The sequence below is a fragment of the Candoia aspera genome, chromosome 2, assembly GCF_035149785.1.
Source record: "Candoia aspera isolate rCanAsp1 chromosome 2, rCanAsp1.hap2, whole genome shotgun sequence".
NCBI classification, from domain to species: Eukaryota; Metazoa; Chordata; class Lepidosauria; order Squamata; family Boidae; genus Candoia; species Candoia aspera.
The window spans coordinates 12,557,300-12,576,873 of record NC_086154.1 but is presented as its reverse complement, the minus strand read 5'-3'; the positions used below and the strand labels follow the sequence as shown (position 1 = coordinate 12,576,873).

The following is a 19,574-nucleotide window of genomic DNA, read 5'->3' as shown; positions in this document are numbered from 1 at the left end:
AACTTTATTTAGCAATAATGCAGCACATACAGATACAGATAGAGCTGTATGTTCATTTCCCTCTTTTAGAAGATGCTCTGTGCTTGTTTTATTTCTTTTAGTCTTATTATAATCTTTTTATTTTATTTAAAACAAAGGTGCTTTTTTCCCAAAGAAGATATTATCTATGAACAAAAAGATAATTCCTGAGGTTATATAATTATTGCTCAATGTAACATTAGTAAACGATACCAAGCGGAGTGTATTAAGTTGTTTTTATGATATAAAAAAGTATAAATTTTTGAGCTCAGTGCCTAAATCTCTACTATATTATTTTATATAGCTGTTTAAAAAAGAAGAAAAAGAAAAGTTATAAATGTTAAAAAAAGAAGAAAAAGATGAGATATTCCAAAATCTTGGTTGGCTCTGGGAGTTTTGAAAGGAAGTGGGGTTCATGCATGAAAAAGCTAGTTGCGAATGATGACAATTATCTTTGAAGGATTTACAAATAGCTAGATAGGATGGCTAAAGCGAATGTTTCATTCATTTTAGTCAAAAATATTTGTACACCACATTTTGGAATTTAAAACCTTTCTAGGATGATACAGGAGATACAAAGACATTGACCTTAATGAAACCCAGGGAAAATTATAAAACAAATAACCCCACCAATTAAACTTCAGGAAACCACTGAAATCTTAAAAACCAGATTTTGCAAGGAGGGGTCAAAAAAGTCAAGATGGCCACTCTGACCCCAGGAATGAAGCCCCCCCTTTTTTTTACATGCATCACAATAATGTTTAAAAAAAAGTCAAGATGGCAGAGATCAGTTTTGAAGAACTGCCCCTTTTTTACATGGGTTGCAACACACATTAAGAAGGGGTGGGGCTCCATGGCTGCCATATTGACTTTTTTGACCTCCATCCCAGATGCCCCTGCTTAAAACACAATTCAATATAAGGTCACAGAAAATAAAGGAGCCTTGAACTTGTTCCTAAAATCTGTGGTGATGGAGGCTTAACAAACGTCCCTTGATAATATGTTTCAGAGATGTGGGGCCAGTGCAGAAAAGATCATAATCTTTCCTCCTGTCTAGCTCAATTGTTATTATAGCAGGCAAGACAAAGGGCTTTCAGTGCAGATCTTCAATAATCCCCCTGCTAAGTTTTATAAGTGAGAACCAGACGTGAGATATTTTAAAAGCAAAGGAAGCTAAAAGAAACAGACAAAAGTTCCGTTAGAAAGCAAAACAAGAGAAATTAGAAAAACTGCATCTTAAAAGTTGAGGGGAAGGACACTATGCTGGTAAAATGTCTGAATATCTGAAAGAAGAATATTTTAGCAGTAGAGAAAACATTAAAGTGAACAGGTGACTAATAGTCTGCCCTCATCTGATGCCCTCCAGATTTGCTGAACTGCAAAACATGTGTTGGCAGAGGATGATGGGATTTATTGCCTAGGAAATTATGAGGGTGTGAGGTTGCAGAATTCTGGCCTTGCTAAAAGGTCAGAATTAAACAATAACAGTAACAATAGCAATAATAATAAAGGCAGGTAAGGAACATAAAAATGTGAAAGAAGAGCAAGGGAAATTGGAAAGTAGATGCACATAGTGAATCTACAAAAGGATGCAGAAGCCAGGGAGTAAGTGGTGACACTGGAGGTCATCTAGTCCAACCCGCTGGAAGAGAGATCTCCTTGAAATGCATACCTCGACAACTTGGCTGCGTACCAGACCATTCACCATCCAGCATGCAAACCTGCTGGGATGATCCAATCAAGTCTAAGCCGGTCTGACACTGGAATGAGACCCGACCACCAAGACGGTTGCTTCTTCCTGTAGCAATCGCCCCAGGGGGGACAGCAAGGGTGCGGCAGTGCCCCACTGTGGAGAGAAGAAGAAAGCGCCAACACAATTGTAGAGGTGAGACTGTACCAGATGATGTGGGAAGATACATGGCGGCTGTCGTACTGCCTCCAAATGCTTCTTCATTTTTATAGCACAGCATATTCTGTGAGCTGGGTGAAGTGTGGATGGACGTTGCTACCACCAGATGTGATGGTGGCCATCCATCTTGGTTCGAAGTGGGCAATCTTTGTTAAAGTTGAACAACTGAGCTGTCTAGCACGGAGGTTTTTTACTGACTTTTCTGTAAACCCCAAAGAAGACAAACTGGGAGCAGGAGGTGGCACCTTCGTGGCCAGGAAGGGACACCTAGGGGAGGCGGGCACATCGAAAGCCTAACAAGAATCACCTCCATCATCGCAAACAGGGGAGGTCCCGTTCCATTGGCCGTTGGGCTGGCAGTACCGCTGGGATGAGCCAAGAAGCTGGTACCCGTGAGAACACTCAAAGCTCAGCATGTCACCAATTGGGTAAGAGTTTCGCCGTGGGCTGAAAAAGCCATTCTCAAAGCTCATCTGCGCAGGGCAGCGTATGTCTGCAAAAGAGAAGTAAGAGACAAGAACTAAAAGCTGAAATTTAGGCTCAGAATCTGAACTAAAATGGTAAAATGAAACTAGAAGTCATGTTTCAAATGCCAGTTGTGTCTTCCTTTTCTCCATAGCGTTAGTTCCTCCAACCTTGTGAGATGGGGTAGGCAGAGAAATCACTACTGGTCCCCCAGGGAGCTTCTGCGGCTGAGGGTGGACTAGAACTTCAGTGTCGTTGATCCTAGTCCAACTCTTTCCCCACTAGACCGCACTGGCTCTTGGGCTACAAAGAAGGGATTGACCCAGAAACACCCAGCTAGCTTCCTTAGCTAAGCAGGAAGTAGAACGCCTTCACCACTAGCCCATACCAGCTCTTGGGCTGAGAGGGAGGGACTGGCTCAGAATATGCCAGGCCTAGAACGTAGGCCTCCATGGTCACACTCCAATACTTCTGGATAGTAAAGGTAAAGGTTTCCCTTGACGTAAAGTCCAGTCGAATCCGACTCTAGGGGGCGGTGCTCATCTCCGTTTCTAAGCCTTGGAGCCGGCGTTGTCATAGACACTTCCGGGTCATGTGGCCAGCATGACGACTCGGAACGCCGTTACCTTCCCGCCGAAGCGGTACCTATTGATCTACTCACATTTGCATGTTTTCGAACTGCTAGGTGAGCAGGAGCTGGGACTAGCAACGGGAGCTCACCCCGCCGCACAGTTTCGAACCGCCGACCTTCCGATCGACAGCTCAGCGGTTTAACCCGCAGCGCCATCTTTAAATGTCCTCACTTATGCTAGGAAATGCTACGGACTTGAAATCGCTCCTTTCTGGTTTCACAAGGGTTTCCAGTTCCTGTTCCTGCAGAACAGCTATTGTAGCGTGGCCTCAATGCTGTCGATCTACCAGATCCGGACTGGAAAAATTCAGACCGTCACTAGATGGCAGGAAAGAGTTAGGATGGCCTTCTCCTTATGTTGCCCCCAGTGGTGGCCTGGAGTCTTGCAGCCTCAATTTGTAGCCCTTGTCATGAGTACTGATGGTGAGCAGGAGGGGGCCACTATCCAGGGGCGAAAACACATGCGTAGTTTAGAGACTTTGAGCTGTCATTCAAAGAGACACAGAACAGACCCGCCTTGACTTTTGGGGTTTATCTGTCTGCGTTTTCCCACGCTTCTTCAGTTTGGTAGGATTTTCTGTCTACTATAGCAATAATAAAGCACTAGAGACTTCCTCCTCGTCTCGGCGTGGTTCTTGCTTAGTCAGGGCAGCCCTTGCCCTCAAAAGAAGGACATTTTAAGTGGTGGGAAACTCCTAGTCTCAGTTGGTCCAGGACCAGAATCAGAAGCGGTTAGTTAATCCTGCTGGGAAACCTGGCCCAGGATCCTGGTCCTGCTGGGAAACCTGGCCCAGGATCCTGGTCCTGCTGGGAAACCTGGCCCAGGATCCTGGTCCTGCTGGGAAACCTGGTCCAGGCCAACCAAACCCATCCCTGACAAGAAGGATGTGTAATGGTACATGAGAAAGACCTTGTGTAGCGACCAGCTGCTCAAGCATTTACTCAATGACAGTCTAGAGACTTGGGCTCAGTTAACTGTTTAATGAAGCAAAGCGTTCTGATACAAGGAAAAAGTTGCGAATGCCCTTTTCCCGCGCATTCTGCAGTTTAAAATCACAAACCTCTCCCCCCCCACTCCTCACCTAGGTACGCGCCCCTCCCCGCTACCAGCAGATGGCTTGAACAGTTACTGCCCGCTGACCTTGGCAAGGGGCATCTAACCCAAACAATAAATTTCACACTCCAATCTCATTCCTCCTCCCTGCTGGCGACTCGCAGTCTGCTGACACGGGTTTCTGGATGTCTTCAAAATGGCACCGAGTTCGATCAGATGTTATATTGACATTTGGTCGAGGAGTCTGACACCTTGAGAGACGGGGCAAAGAGATGCTACCTAGGGAACAGTCAGACAAGAGGCAGCATAGCTCACAGCTGCATAATGGGAGGAACAAGAGGCTCAGAAGGGACCCTCTCTAACTTCTCAGGCTGTAAAAAGAGATGGTGGGAGATTTGTACTTTCAGACTTGCAAGTTTCTGTTAATGTAGCCTTACAATAAAGTAGAATTAGCTCATCTGGTTGTGTTTCCTGCCTGGTCTACCCAGGAAGGTTGACAGGTTGAAAGTGGTTTTTGCCAGCCCCTCAGCTCATATGGGACTCCAGCAGGGTCAATATTATTGCTGGTTTTTAAATCTTTGCTAATTTTTATTGTCAAATATGTTCAATTGTCATTATCCATCAAAGCCCTACATGCCCCGTTGTTTGGAAATGTTCTCACTGTCCTTCCCTTTCCAGGCATTTCAAGAGAAAAAAAAATAAATGTGAAGTTTGCACCTTTTTTTTTTGGACTTTCAACACTGGCACCCTTTGCCAAACCTACTGTAATGGCATTCTGGGTTAGCCTAGGAAATTCCTACCATTGCATAAGCATAAACAGGATCTGGCAAGAGGGAAGGAGATAAAAGTGCCAGTGGGTACAAGGAGACGTGATTATTTTAAATTAATGCAGAGTGAACACTTTATTAGAGGCCCTGGCTGATAACCATGAATGCAAACAGACCAGCATCCAAGAATAAATCAAACGCTCAAAAGTTTTGGCTTATCAAAAACAAACACACTCTTCCCCGCAGTGGGAACCACTAAACAACCTAGAGAGCCCCTAGTTATACTTTGTTAACGTTATGTGTAAACCAGAATGTTTGTTAGCAAATTACAATTACAGCTAAGGGTTGCATGCAAACTACTTTCTTGCTTGTTCAAAGAAGAATAAACCAGAGATCTAGTTCTTAGAGTATACTAAACAAATCATAAACTGAGGTTTCCTCCTAGTTTGCTTAGTTTGTTCTTGCTAGCAGGAGAAACCAGCTTGTTCCAGATACACAGAATTCTAGCGGCTCTTTGTGTGGGAATGCAACCAACGATTACGTGTGAACGTAGCCAACGCATTATAAGGGAAGGCTAGAAACTTTATCAGAAGGTTCCTAATTTTAAGGAAGGTAACATTTCATTACATTTGCAGGCATCGCAAAAGAGCTGGGCTACAGCATCTGGGCAACAAAACTCCAGACAGCAAGAAAAACTGGAACCCCCAAAAACTTTGGGGAAAAAGAAAAACTTGCAACCCCAGTACAGGAGCCCTAAAAAATAAACGAGAAATGGATCGCATGGCTGAAATTCCTAAGATAACTGCCAATGACAGCAAGACTGTTCCCATCCTATTTACTTGTTTATAGTAAATACATTTACTATAATACATCTTTAAGCAAATAACCCTGGGTGGATAACAACAATGGAGAACCCAATATCAGAACAGAGCAGAAAAATACAATTAAAAGCAATTGTGATCAAATACAACAGCTGAGACATTTCACAGAACCTGAATACACTTAAAACTGTAGAGATGGTTGTGGATTTTAGAAAGAATCCTTCTAACTCCCCTCTTCTTAACTATATTTGATAGCCCAGTATTAGTAGTAGAGTCCTTTAAGTTTTTGGGCTCCATAATTTCTCAAGACCTGACATGGACGCTTAACATCAGAACTATCATCAAGAAGGCACAACAAAGGATGTTCTTGCTGCATCAACTTAGGAAGTTTAATCTATCTCAGGACCTTTTGGTACAGTTTTACAGAGGAATTATTGAGTCTGTTATCTGTTCTTCTATAACTGTCTGGTTTGGTTCCGCAACCAAGCAGGACAGATATAGACTTCAACGGATAGTTAAGTCTGCAGAAAGAATCACTGCAATCCGCCTGCCTTCTATAGAAGACCTGTATATTGCAAGGGTCAAAAGGAGGGCAGAGAAGGTATCTGCAGACCCTTCGCATCCTGGACACAAACTGTTTCAACTTCTACCATCAGGACGGCGCTACGGAGTACCATCTGTCAAAACATCTAGACATCGAAACAGTTTTTTCCCTCGTGCCATTGCTCTGTTGAACTCCTAATTAACGTAGCCTGATATAATGATTGGCAATGTATGGTAAGGCATGACTGCTGGGATGTGACCGGTAATGCTCTGTTAAATGTGAACATATGTTGGACAACAGATGCAGGATGCTGTCCCTAAATTCTCCCTTTAAATATGAGTGTGTGTTAGTTCATAGCCATAGTATTATTTTCCTTCATTTTTTTCTTTCTTGATTGTATAGTTTTAGTAAATAACATTACTACTTTATTATTGTTTATTTTCTGATGTTATGTAAATATATTGAGAGGTCTTGCACCGAAGTCAAATTCCTTGTATGTCTAATCATACTTGGCCAATAAAGTATTCTATCTATCTATCTATCTATCTATCTATCTATCTATCTATCTATCTATCTAATCTAATCTAATCTAATCTAACTGAACCCTGGTAAGAAGGAGTGGCTGTGGATTGACGGTGCTTCATCTTCGGGGAAATTGTCATCCTTAGTTCTGGATGGGGTTGCACTGCCCCAGACAGACCCCGTGTGTAACTTGGGGGTCCTCGTGGACTCACGACTCCTGCTCAAAGAGCAGGTGGCAGTCGTGGCCAGGAGGGCCTTTGTGCAACTTCGGGTTGTGCGCCAGTTACGCCCGTTCCTGGACCGAGAAGCCCTCCGAACAGTCACTCACGCCCTGGTTATCTCCCATATAGACTACTGCAATGCACTCTACATGGGGCTACCCTTGAAGAGTATCCGGAAGCTTCAGCTGGTCCAGAATGCAGCCGTGCGGGCTATTTTTGGTGCCCCTAGAAGGGCACATGTAACACCGTTGCTGCGTGAGCTGCACTGGATGCCAGTTTGCTTCTGGGTCCAATTCAAGGTGTCGGTTATTACTTTTAAAGCACTACATGGCATGGGGCCAGGTTACCTGAGGGACCGTCTCATCCCCAGAACATTGGCCCGCCCCACCCGATCATCCAGAGAGGGCATGTTATGGATCCCGTCTGTGAGAGAATTTCATCTGGTGGGGTCCAGGAAACAGGCCTTCTCTGTAGTGGCCCCTGTCCTCTGGAACATCTTGCCCCCGGAGGTGAGGCAGGCCCCCTCACTCCTGACCTTCCGGAAGGCCCTGAAGACCTGGTTCTGCCGTTTCGCCTGGGGTGGGAAAGTGAATAACCATTCCTGGGGGTGGCTCGCACCCTAGAGTCCTTCCCACCAGCCTGGATTTTATACCTTTCTTGGAATCTATATTTATTTACTGTATTTTATAATAAATGTTTTTATGAGATTTTAACGTTTATATTTCGTGCCTGATTTTATCGTAAACTGCCCAGAGTCCCTCTTTTGGGGGAGATGGGCGGTGGCTAAATTTGATCAATCAATCAATCAATCAATCAATCAATATCACAAGCAACTCACAGCCTCTGAAACATGCACATTGGGGTTCGTGAGCAGCCTGGCTCTAAGGGAAAAGCCGGACATTTCAGCAGGAAATATAAGCTACACTCATTTAAGCCTTTCATAGGCTTTTTTTTAAAAAAATAAGAACATCATTAGAATTTCAAAGTAAAGTTAAAATACAAAATACGGAGTAGAGAAAATTGTGAATACAGAGCTAAAGAAAAAAACTAAGTACAAAAATAGCAGGAAAATATAAGAAGAAGGAGACTTCCAACCTTCTCCAACACAGATACTTATTGTAAAAATTTAATCTCTTACCATTAATTAAACCTTTGCTAACGTTATTTCTACAAAAACAGCCTTTAATAGGCTTAATGCACATATAAAACATTAACACCTCCTGGAAAAGAAGTCTACAAGCCCTGCTCTCTTTTATCACCTCTTGCAGTACTGTCACTGTCCTGTCTACCGCAAGGCTTAGCGGCAGAAAATTATTATTTTTAAAGAACGGCTGTAAGAAGTAGCTGTAATGGCCAGAAGGAATAGCCCTGAGGAACAGGAGGAAGGGCTGCAACCAAGACAACAGTCAGATAAAAGAAATCTGAGTCTGGCCCAGAACTGTAATCTGAGAAGGCATTTCAGAAAAGATCCTCCCCAGTTCTCACAAAGAGAAAGGGAGGGAGGGGGAAGAGCATGCAGATTTGCAAGGTTCTGTTACTGTAACGTTATAATAAAAGTAATCTTAGCATCCATAACTCTGGAGGCATAGTCTGGTCTACCTTGAAGGGCTGACAGTAGCTCTTCTGGCTGCAGCTCCTAATCATCAGCTCTCCCTGTACTCCGTATAGAAATGGTAATGGAAAAGTTACATGATGGGACGTCCACCAAAAAAGCCAAAATGGCAGCTGTGATCGCACAATTGAAGCCCTGCCCCTTTTACATGCACAGATAAAAAAGGGTGGGGCATTGATGGTGTGGTACAGCTCCCATCTTGACTTTTTTGACCCCTCCCCACAGACACCCTTGATACAGGATCACTAGATTCTCTCCTTGGGAGCAAACATAGAGTAGAATCTTACTACATGGACCAGATACCCAAGCTGAGAGGAACACATTAAAGGAAAATGTCGTTCTGCCGTATCAGGGCTGACATACCTCTGCAAAGGGCTACGTTGGTACGGGTTCCACTGGGATGGTGCATTGGAGTCCACTTGCCATCGGGTTGACATATCCGGCTGGGTGTGGGGTATGGATAAGTGCCAACTGGGCAGGAAAATGTGAGGATGCTTCCTGGACGATATCCATCGGAGAGAGAGACGTTCCCACCTCGGATAGATGCTCTTGGACAGGAGGACGTTGCACCAAGGACCGAATCTTGGGTGGCAATAGCTGCAAGGCACAGGAAGGGGATGTCACTGGCTTGGGGTTTAAAATAAGCCCTTTTTATGACATTGGTCCTTGGAATTTGGGATCGATACTCCCTCCAGTTTATGCATTAGGATTTTATGCTTCGATTTATTTATTTTTTATTAGACTTATAGGCTGCCCAATTCCAGCACAATTCTGGGTGGTGTACAATATAAAACAATAAAACAAACTTCTGGAAAAATAACAAATCCAATAAACCAATCATCGCATAAGAGATCTGCCACCCAAGGCCTGGAGAAAGCCAGGTTTTAAGGGCTTGCTTAAAAACAGTCAGGTTGTGGAGGGGCCGGGTGTACAAATTTCTGGAGGGGCATCATTCCAGAGAGCACAATAGAGAAGGCCCACTTCCTGGGTTCCATCAGATGCCACTGTTTGATCAATGGGACGCAGAACATGCCAACTCTGCTGGCTCATACAGGACAGGCAAAAACTACAGAAAACAGACGGTTCCAAGATAATCTGGCCCAGCCTCATGAAGGGCTTTAGAGTAACACTTATTTATTACAATTGTTTGGGTACCACCACAAAGGTACTAAGCATGATATAAGAAAAAAAAATCTCAACAAAATAAAATAAAGCCATCCTACAAAATGCCAGTCCAGGTCATCTCACCCTTGAAATATCCACCAAAATAAAATGGCTTGGACAGCCTTGAGGAAAGCCAATAAGGCGGCCAGGTGGACCTCTGGTGGCAAGCTGTGCCAGAGCCTTATGTCTACCATGGGAAAAGCCCACCTCTGGGTCTGAGCACCCCTCACCTCTCACAGGTTTGGGATCCTAAGCAGCATCACCATGAAGGAGAAATAGGACAAAGTTTCCAGACGGAATTTTCTAGCTATAATCCTATATAGGTTTAATAGATCATCAGCAGGCTTGTGCAGATGCAAACTTTTCAAAGAGCACTAAACCCCTGCAGGTGTCTGGTTTGGAAAGATCTGGGCTCTCCAACTTTACCTAATTGGTGGGCTGCGAGACTCTGGGAAAGTGGGAGAACCTGTCTTTAATGTGGCATCTCCAGGAGTCCACCAAACTGTTGATGAACCCTGTGGGTCGGCCTCCTGGGGTAAACCAGATAGGAATCACCACCAGATGACCTAATTCTACTTTACTGTAAAGCTACATTGACAGAATCTTGCAAGTCTGAAAGCACAATCCTCCCCACTTTCTCCCTCACAGCCCAAGAAACAAGGGAGGGTCCCTTCTGAGCCTCTTGCCCGGCCACTATCCAGCTGCGGGCTGTGCCCTTGCTTATCTGACCATTCGCTAGGCAGCGTCTCTTGGCTCAGTCTCCCAAGGTCTTTCCCACATACCATTATACTGTGCCCTGAGAAGTGATGGGAAAAAGAAGAAAATTTCATCTGAGAAAGCTGGATTCTGCAGCTCTGTTAGGCTTCTCTCAGCTAACCAGGCCAATCAATGCAAGGATATATTTCCCCGGCTCAGATACCTAGATTTATTGTATCAAATCTGTGAAGCAGTTTGAAAGATGTCGGGTGGCTGCTGGGTATCAACACGAGCTCTGTTTATAACAATCAGTATTTCAAATTCTTGCCCTTCTTTCTCCAGCTTTCTCTATCTATAGGGCTCGAAGCCATTCTCTTTGGGATGGGATATACAACTGGTCTGGTCTACTGTTTTGGTGTGAGGCTTTCAAATGCTCACCAAAACAGAATGACCATGGATGGAAGTGATCAAAGGGAAAAGGGCAAGCTCACACCAACCAGAGAGGCCGAGAAATGCTGGGATGACCCCAGTCCTGCAAATCACCTTGCTGCATCAGGCAGCAAAATATATCCAATTTGACACAACTTGGAATGGCCACTGGCTGCTGTTGGCTAAAGGGGAAAAACATTCCTTTAGCACCAGAATAAATAAGAACAATTTGACTCAGGTTGTTGGCTGTGGGGAAGGACACAATATCATAGGGTAGTGTTTCTCAACCTTGGCAGCTCTAAGATGTGTGGGCTTCAACTCCCAGAATTCCCCAGCCAGCTGTGCTGGCTGGGGAATTCTGGGAATTGAAGTCCACACATCTTAGAGTTGCCAAGGTTGAGAAACACTGTCATGGGGATATGACAGAAAAAAAGCAATTGCCAAGGCATGTTTGTCCCATGCTCAAATGCAAGTGTGAATCCTGGCAAAGTTTCCATCCCATTTCAGCTGGAATCCTACTACGTCGGCCATTTTTTCACAATTGTCCAATGGATTGCAGATTCTGCACTCAGAAAAACCTGTCTAGAAAGTAATGAAGTAAGTCCGCCTTTTCTCGTTATTGGTCCCTCTTTTGCTGCCTCTTCCTTTTATTCTGAACACGTTTTAAAAAAGCTGTTTTGCTTTCTTGCCAACCTGCCCTAACTTAGAGCAAAATACCATGCTGAGACAGTGAGTTGGTCTCTAGTGTTTATTGAATGCTCTAGAAGATAGAATCCTGCCCAACTGGAAGACCGTGGGAAACCCACGCAGATAAACCCAAAACTCAAGGCGGGTCTGCTCTGAGTTTCTTCGACGGAAAGTTCAAAGCCTCTAAACTACACATGCGTTTTTCCCCCTGGATAGGGGCCCCCTGCTGCTCACCATCCGTACTCATGACACAACCCAACGGAAAGTTGGAAATAAATTAAGTAAAGGCGGTTGGGATTCTGTCCATCTCTCTGGATATCAGCAGCATCCCTCTCCGAAAAATGGAATGAGACCAAATTTGGCATGGGCAGAGAAGCTAGAAACAGAAAGATCAGATTTAAAAATGGGCTGAACCCAACCAGAGGCTGCAGAGAAAAAAATCCAGAAGACAGGACATCCCTATGGAAGAGGAAATTGGGCAGTGACTTAGACTGCTACCAACTGCTCCGTTCTAAGCCTCCATCCATCTTACTTCCTGGTCATGTGACCAAGAGTGTTGTGGAAGGAAGGAAAACAATTGATTCTAGAACAATTTTCCCCTAGTGCTGTTCAGAGCTACAGCTTCTATCTAACCCAGAGAAAGGACTATTATAGGATCTGAAGTCAGATACTTCTGAGAAGTGCCAGGGTGGAGAAGGGTATATCTCAGCCTAGATCAGGGTTCTCCCAAGGGTCAGTGGGACTATCCATTGTTGTTGTTGTTGTTATTATTTGTAATACTATTAGCTAAAGTAGTATTTATTAAATTATTTTCATATAATAAATGTTCGGGGGTCGATGAACAATCTGAACCTTCACGAAGGGCTCAATGAGCAGAAGAGTCTGGGGACCCCTGATCAAGACCCTCTCCAAATACCAGTATCAGATTGATTGGACTGCAGTTCCCCTGGTCTTTCTTTTCTGTCTTTATGAAAATGAAGATAACACTTGCTCTTCTCCAGATATCTGGCACCTCACTTCTTCTCCAGGACTTGCAGAAGAAAATCAATGGAGCAGCTATATCCCATTTCTTTTATCTTCTGTTTAACGGAAGTGAGTTTGAAAAAGCCCATGTTGGTTTTTGTAGTGTCTTTCATTAAACTCATTCTTCTGAGCTTTCACCTTCCTGCATCATCTCTACAAATCTTGATGGCCTGCACGTATTGTTCTTCAATATACTATTTATTGTCAGGAATGGAGAAAGGGGCTCACAACATTCCTGTACAATAAGCAGAAATAATCTGCTTACTTTTGGATATTATATAGCCTGACTTGAATAAGCAGTTGTCACTGCTGTTTCACATCAGATTGAAAAATAGTTTCATGCATCCCTGCCTTCCAAATTGGGATTTCAAAATGGAAAAAAAAAAACCCAAAATGCAAACAAAATGATTTGAATCGTAATTTGCTGATGGTACAAAGTGTCTTCCCCTTCCATTTTCAGCTCACGTATTAGCCAACATTATGGTTGCTTCACATGCTATTTCCTGCCTTCCCCGAAATAGACAGATCTACAAGAATCAAAAAGGGTGTGAACAAAGAAGTGATTGGAAATGGCTAGACTCTCAGAAAAATGAGACAGAAACTCTTAGTACAAAGTACGAACGATGGAACTATGATATCCTGGGTTAAAAACGCATCAGAATGAGCTGTGGAAGTAAAAGCTGTCTGCAAATGGAGGTAACAATGCAAGAGATATGCAATTAATAGAAGAAAATATCCGTAGCTCAGGGCTGAACTGTGGAGTCCTTGGGGCTCTCTGAGCTTGGCTGTTTGCTTGCAGACATTTCATCACCTGACTAGGTAACATCATCAGTGCTAGTGAGTGTGGGGTTTGCTCCCTGTTGATATACAGTAGCTTGCCCTGCCAGTGTTGGTGGGGGTGTGGTTTTCTCCTTGTTAGTTTTTTGACAAACAATCAAGCAGAAAACAATAGCCCAATCAAGGAACTAGCAGGAGACAAACAATCAAGCGGTCAAACAATCGGGCAGAAAACAATGCCCAGGTCAGGGAACTAACAAGGGGGCAAACAATCAGACAGACAAACAATTGAGTGAAAAACAATGCCCCAATCAAGGAACTACCAAGGAGAAACCCCCACCCAAGCTCAGAGAGCCCCAAGGACTCCACAGACATGCAATTGTTATATTTGTGCCCTGCGATTCCTCCAGAGCTCGAATAGCGCACTCTTTTGCCCTCACAACAAATGTGTGGCACAGGCTCAAAAGAGTCATTCCCACTTGCCCTCCTCTGTGTACAAATTCACCCTGGCAGGCTCTGACCAGGGTGACCAGCCCTTGGGACAGATAGCTTAAAGCAGTGTTTTTTAAAGTGTGGCCCTAGGACCTTACAAGGGCCCCCCCAAGACCCTCTCAGGGATCCCAATAATCAAAATTATTTGCCAGCCTATGTTGAAAAATAATACAATATTAAAATCCCATCAAACAATCCTAAGAAGCAGTCGTGGCAGCGAATGCATCAGTTTTAATTTTAATAGGGTCAATATCGATAAATATAACTCATGCAAACAAGAGCTCCTTTGGGGTCTTCCATAATTTTCAAAAGTGGGAAGGGGTCCTAAGGAAAAAAAAAAGTTTAAGAAGCTCTGGCTTAAAGCATCCTCTGTTCTACTGACATCTGAATAGCATTTCCCCCCTTATTCTGACCCTGTGCAAGGGCCGTCTAAAATTGTAAAATCTGCTAAGTTTTATCTGGGAAGTCAGTGCTTGGAAAGAGAGGAGCTGGCAAGGAGGGAAACGAATTTCAGGAAGGTCCAGTTTTCTGCCAACTCAAGCATGTAGGAAAAGTCCCAGAAAACATCCAGGGAAGAAATGGCGAATTGAAGATGGCTCTGCTAAAAGCGAACGACTGCGGTGGAATGAAGAGCTGGCAAGTAGACCGGCTCTTCGTAATTCCTCTCCAAACAAGGAGAGGACTTGAGATCGCCCACAAGCGCTCCAGACAGTTGCTCCTTGTGAGGGGACCACAAGACAGCAGCCTCTGGCAGGTTGAGAGCTCTGGGAAATGAGGGAATACCCATCTTGTTCCATCCACGGTCAGTGCCATTAAAAGAACACTAAGATTGCATAGTTCTTTTTCTAGTCACTTTTGGAAATTGCATGTTAACTGCCTTTCAGCTATTAGGAACCTTTGAACTGACAGGCTTGACAGCACCCACTGAGTTTCCTTCACTCGCGAAAGGAGTTTTAAATACAAGTTTAAGGACTTAAAAAAAAATTTTTTTTTAATAAACAGCAAAAGGGTGATTAAAACTTTGATTTTAGAAAGCTGCAAACGGACTAAGGGTCCAGATAAATTTGAAATAAGGTTTTGGAATTAATTATAAAGAATCCTTCCCATGGGAAAATGTTTTTGTTTTGAATTTTTTTTAAAAAACATAATAAGACCTTAAAAACTGGACACTAGAGGGAACTAGAAAGAACTAAAGATTACAATTAAAGAACATTCAAACTTGACTTACAAATACAGAATGAAGCAAAATATTTTAACACTGGACATACAGAAGGATATTTTTGAACAATGGACTCAGAAGTTAATTTTAAGAGTTCTGCCTCTATAGATAGACTGATTTGAAAGTGGATTTAAAAATGACAGGCTTCAAGAATGACATGGAAAAAGATGTTACACTGGACATACAAAAGAAACTGGATGATGTCTTAATAATTAAAAGGGATATACAGATAGCAAACCAAGAGAGTGACCTTGATAATTTTCCTATTTTGGATTTACAAAAGAGGCTTGTTAAAGCTTTGAAGAATTTTGTGAGAAAGGAAATGAAAAGAAACCAAGTTCTAGGACATTTTTTGAAGGGACTAAAGATCAAGATGGTTAGAAGTAAAAGGAAAAAAAAGTTGGTTTATTTGATCAAGGTTAAAATAGGTATGTTGTTATCTCTGGTGACCCTTTATGGGCTTTTGCTGATCAGGACTGAACAACAAGGTTTTAAGGATTTGCTTATAAATAAGAGATGGGATGTGGGAAGAAGAGATCATTTGTTGTATTTTAAGAGCGGGTGGTAAGTTACTGAAATTGTTTATACTTGTTGTGATGAAGGGGGAAGTCATTTCTTTATATACTTTTCTTTACTATATTATTTTTTTCTTTTCTATTTTTCTCTTTTCTCTTTTTTTCTGCACCTATTTTTTCTTTTTTGGTTTACGTTAGTTTTTATTGTTGCAATTGTAATTTTTAATAAAACTACTATTAAAAAAAGCAAGCTCTACGGGCTCACTCTCATGCATTTCTCTGCAGCACCAACAAGCCCCTGTAGCAGGTTTTTATGTCATTTCCTCATGATGTTGTCTTTGCCTCATCCCCATCCTGCAGCTGAAGCAGCTTAAAGTTGTCTTTAGCTGTTACACTTTTCAGGTAGCGTTTTCCCTCTACCAGCAGTTTCTTCCATGGATACAATCTTGGCATGCTTCGTCAATGATGGGCCTGCCGACGTGGTCAGGAGTGAGATCTGTCCGGTTCCTCTTGGCTGTGTTGGGCTGCTGAAGGCACGTCCCCTCCCCTCTGGTCCCTGGGAAACTGTTTGCTGTAGCCATTTGGCTTGAGTTGCACAGAGGCATCAGCCTGTGTAATGACCCGCCAAAGTGCTTGTCACATTTTATGTGGGCTTTTCATAAGCACGGGTTTAGCGCTCTTTGGAAAGCATGCTACACCCGTTTGAACATGCTGCACAGCAACCAGGGCTGCACGGAAAGTCAATTTAACCTAGGAAAGAGTACCAGGTTCTACCAGCTACAGTATGTATGGCTGATTCTGTCACCACTAGGTGCACTACAGCCTTCTCACTCTTCTGCCAAGAAGGGGTTTCACATTGCTATAGTTCACTCGTTCGATGGGTGATGAGGTCTGTCCTGTTTTGTCTACTCCATTCCAGTTCCATAGCCATGGGCTACTTCCAGGTGGTGTTGGATACAAGGACAGAGCTGGACTCCTTGGCAGTACCGCTATTCCCTTTCAGCACTAGTCACAGAGATCATAGTATACTCTTTCCTGTATCAATCCACGCACCTACTCCATGCCTACAACCTGTCCCCCAGGCTATTTTGGAGCATGGGTTTAGCGCTCTTTCAGAAGAGCACTAGACCCCGTTCAGAAAGAGCTCAATGGATGGATCACACATGCAGAGCTCCTCCACACCTGCAACAAATTCAGCAAATTCAACTTGACAGATGGCTAAGCACGTCATTCCAAGGACCCCTATACTTGTCCAACCCCACCCCACAATTGTGACAGGCATCATTTGGTGGGAGGAGAAACGAAGCTCAAGGAATCTACCAATAGCTTCCTGAACTTTTGTGGCAGAGCCTGCCCTCTGGAATGAGGTTCCCCCGGAGATCCGGATGGCCTCCACTCTGCTGTTGTTCAGAAGAATGGTGAAGACCTTGTTCTTCACCCAGGGGGGTTGGAAAGGGATACTCCTTGCTTCATTCCATCTGGTCTATCACACTTGCCATCTTTTTCCTTTTATTGATTTTTTTGTAATTTCCTTTGTGATTATTGTGCTCCACCCAAAGTTGTTGGGAACTGGGTGCATACAAGTTTAATATATTATGGTTGGTCACACAGCCAGCCAGATGTTAAGACTGGTTTGGCATTTTTGTCCACCTGTCGAGCCCCTCCCAAGCACCTGGGATAGGCAGATGTTGTCTAATAATATTAAAGGCATTGTCGCGGGATGTGAGCTGTTCCAAGTAGAGCTGCCTTTTGCAATTGACTGACGGTGATTCTGTCAGTGCCGAGGTGTCCAAGTGGTGCTCCAGAAGTTTTGGGATTGCACCCAAGGCGCCTGTTACTCTTGGTACCACCTTTGCTTTCTTTTGCCACTGTCGTTCTACTGCTATTTGCAGGTCTTTAGTATTTTGTGATTTTCTCCAGTTCTTTCTCTTCTCTTCTGCGGTCTCCAGGTATTGCAACGTCCACTACCCAGACTTTCGTGTCTTTCTTGTCAACAACTGTTAAGCCTGGGGAGTTGTGTGGCAGATGCTTGTCTGTCTGAACGCTGAAGTCCCAGAGCGCTTTGGCTTCTTCATTTTCCATTATTTTGTCTATTTTGTGGTCCCCCCAGTTCTTCTTTGCGAGCTAGTGGCATTTCTTGCAGATATTCCAGAGCACCATTGTGGCTACTTTGTCGTGCTGTTGTTTGTAGTCAGTCTGTGCGACCTCCTTGCAGCAGCTAATTCGCGTTCAGCTTCTTTGCAGAGGCGGCATTTGCTGTCTGTTGCTGTCTTCTCACTTCTGGCTTTGTATGCGTTTGTTCTTAAGGCTTGGCCTTGTGCAGCCAGAATCAGCCCCTCTGCCCCTTTCTTCAACTTTCTGACTCTCAGCCATTGCCAGGTCTCACTGTTGTCTGCTTTGCCTGCTAGGTTTTTTATGTACTGGCTACATAATACTTTGCCTTGCCATGGCTCTTTTCTATTATTATTATTATTATTATTATTTATTCAAATTTAATTACTAATAATAAATTTATTATTATCTTGTCCCACCTTGAAGCAATAAGGACACTACCAGCCACCACCCTTGTTACTGTGGTAAAGCAAGGATTGGCAATTGGCAATCGGGGCAGCAAGTTTTAGGCTGGCATACTTGTATGAAATCTCAAGGACTGACGGAGTACAGTTTAATGCTATAGACAAGTTTTGCCCTATGAATTTCCTGAATGAGCATACATTTGAAGGCAGGAAAGTGAAACCTGGGAATTTGAATTTGGGCTTTCCCAATCCTACCTTGGCTATAATCACAGGATATGCTTAACCTAGGTTAATTAAGCCACGATTAATTCAGTTATGCTCATTTTCTTACTTCATACCACACACTGAACTAACAAAAACCACGGACCAAGTTCCTGCAGGTGAAAATGTGGCTACTCAGCTTGGATCTGTTGCAGGGGGCAGATCCCATCAAGTTCTGTAGAACCTTGCTTCCAACTAAATGAATTTCTTTGCTGGTCTACATTACATTAGAAGTATATTACATGGAGAGAGCTGGCTTATGGAATCGCCAAGGGTCGGATACAACTGAATGGATAATTCGATTCGATTACATTAGAAATCCGGTTCCCGCTTTACCTGGGAGTAAGTCTCACGGAAGTGGCGCGAACTACCGGAGAACAGGCAGAATCCAAAGAAACTTAAGCGCAGCACAGAAGGGTTGGAAAAGAAAACTAAATTGAGAAAGCAAAATCTTGCAGGGGAGGGGGGCAATTAGAGGTTTCAAAGGCTGATACAGGATTTAATGGGAATTCTGCATAGGATGAGAATTCCAACCCGGGGGGGGGGTGGAGCAAACGGCTCAGCAGGCAGGGAGGGGGGTGTCAGGAACAGCGGCAGAGAAAATTTGGCATTACAAAATCGAATCTCAAAGAATTACTCGAAAGAGGACAGAAAAAACACACTGGAGCCGGGGAAGAGAGGGGGGGGCAACTGCACTGACCGCTTCCCCTCCCCACCTCGCCCCCGGGGCTGGATCGCCGCCCGCCGCCCCCAACCCAGGCAGCAGCGAAAGGCAGTGAGTGGCGGCTACTACCTGCCACGAAGCCGGAGAGGAAACAGAGGACGGGGATCATGGTTCGCCGCCGCCGCCGAGCCGGGGCCGCCCTCCTCTTTCACGCCGCGCCCGCAGAGTGGGAAATTCCGCCCCCAACTTTGCAGCCGGGGAAGAGCCGCCCCGCTTTCGCGTCCGCCGTTCCCGCTCGGGAAAAGAAACTAAGCGATGGCTGGGGGGGCGGGGGAGCGAGGGTGTTGATTGGCGGGGAAAGGGAGGATTGTGCAAACTTGGACGAAACCGCTGCTCGTTCGCGTAGCTAAATCCGAGTCTTGCCTGTGGCTTCGAGTGCGTCTGAGTTCGGAAAAGGCGGGTCTGGAGGCCTTTCCTTCCTTTACTGTAACTCATCGCGATCAAAGCTGCTGGGGGCTAGGTGGGTGGGGGAAAATCCTGGCACCGAAGCCTCCCACCACCACCCGG

The 19,574-nt window shown here is 44.2% G+C and overlaps 1 protein-coding gene across 1 annotated transcript in view; it reads right to left on the bottom strand.

Moving 5' to 3' along the window:
* Window positions 1–19,291, bottom strand: part of LOC134489876 (uncharacterized) — a 112,007-nt gene extending 92,716 nt beyond the window's left edge. The window contains exons 1-4 of the mRNA XM_063292748.1: window positions 19,137–19,291; window positions 8,928–9,161; window positions 2,235–2,420; window positions 1,691–1,864 (exon numbers count right to left, since the gene is read on the bottom strand). Of these exons, the coding sequence (XP_063148818.1) occupies window positions 1,691–1,864; window positions 2,235–2,420; window positions 8,928–9,161; window positions 19,137–19,176 (634 nt within the window). The 5' untranslated portion in view covers window positions 19,177–19,291. The remainder of the gene's footprint in view (window positions 1–1,690; window positions 1,865–2,234; window positions 2,421–8,927; window positions 9,162–19,136) is intronic.
* Between the last annotated feature and the right edge of the window lie 283 nt (window positions 19,292–19,574).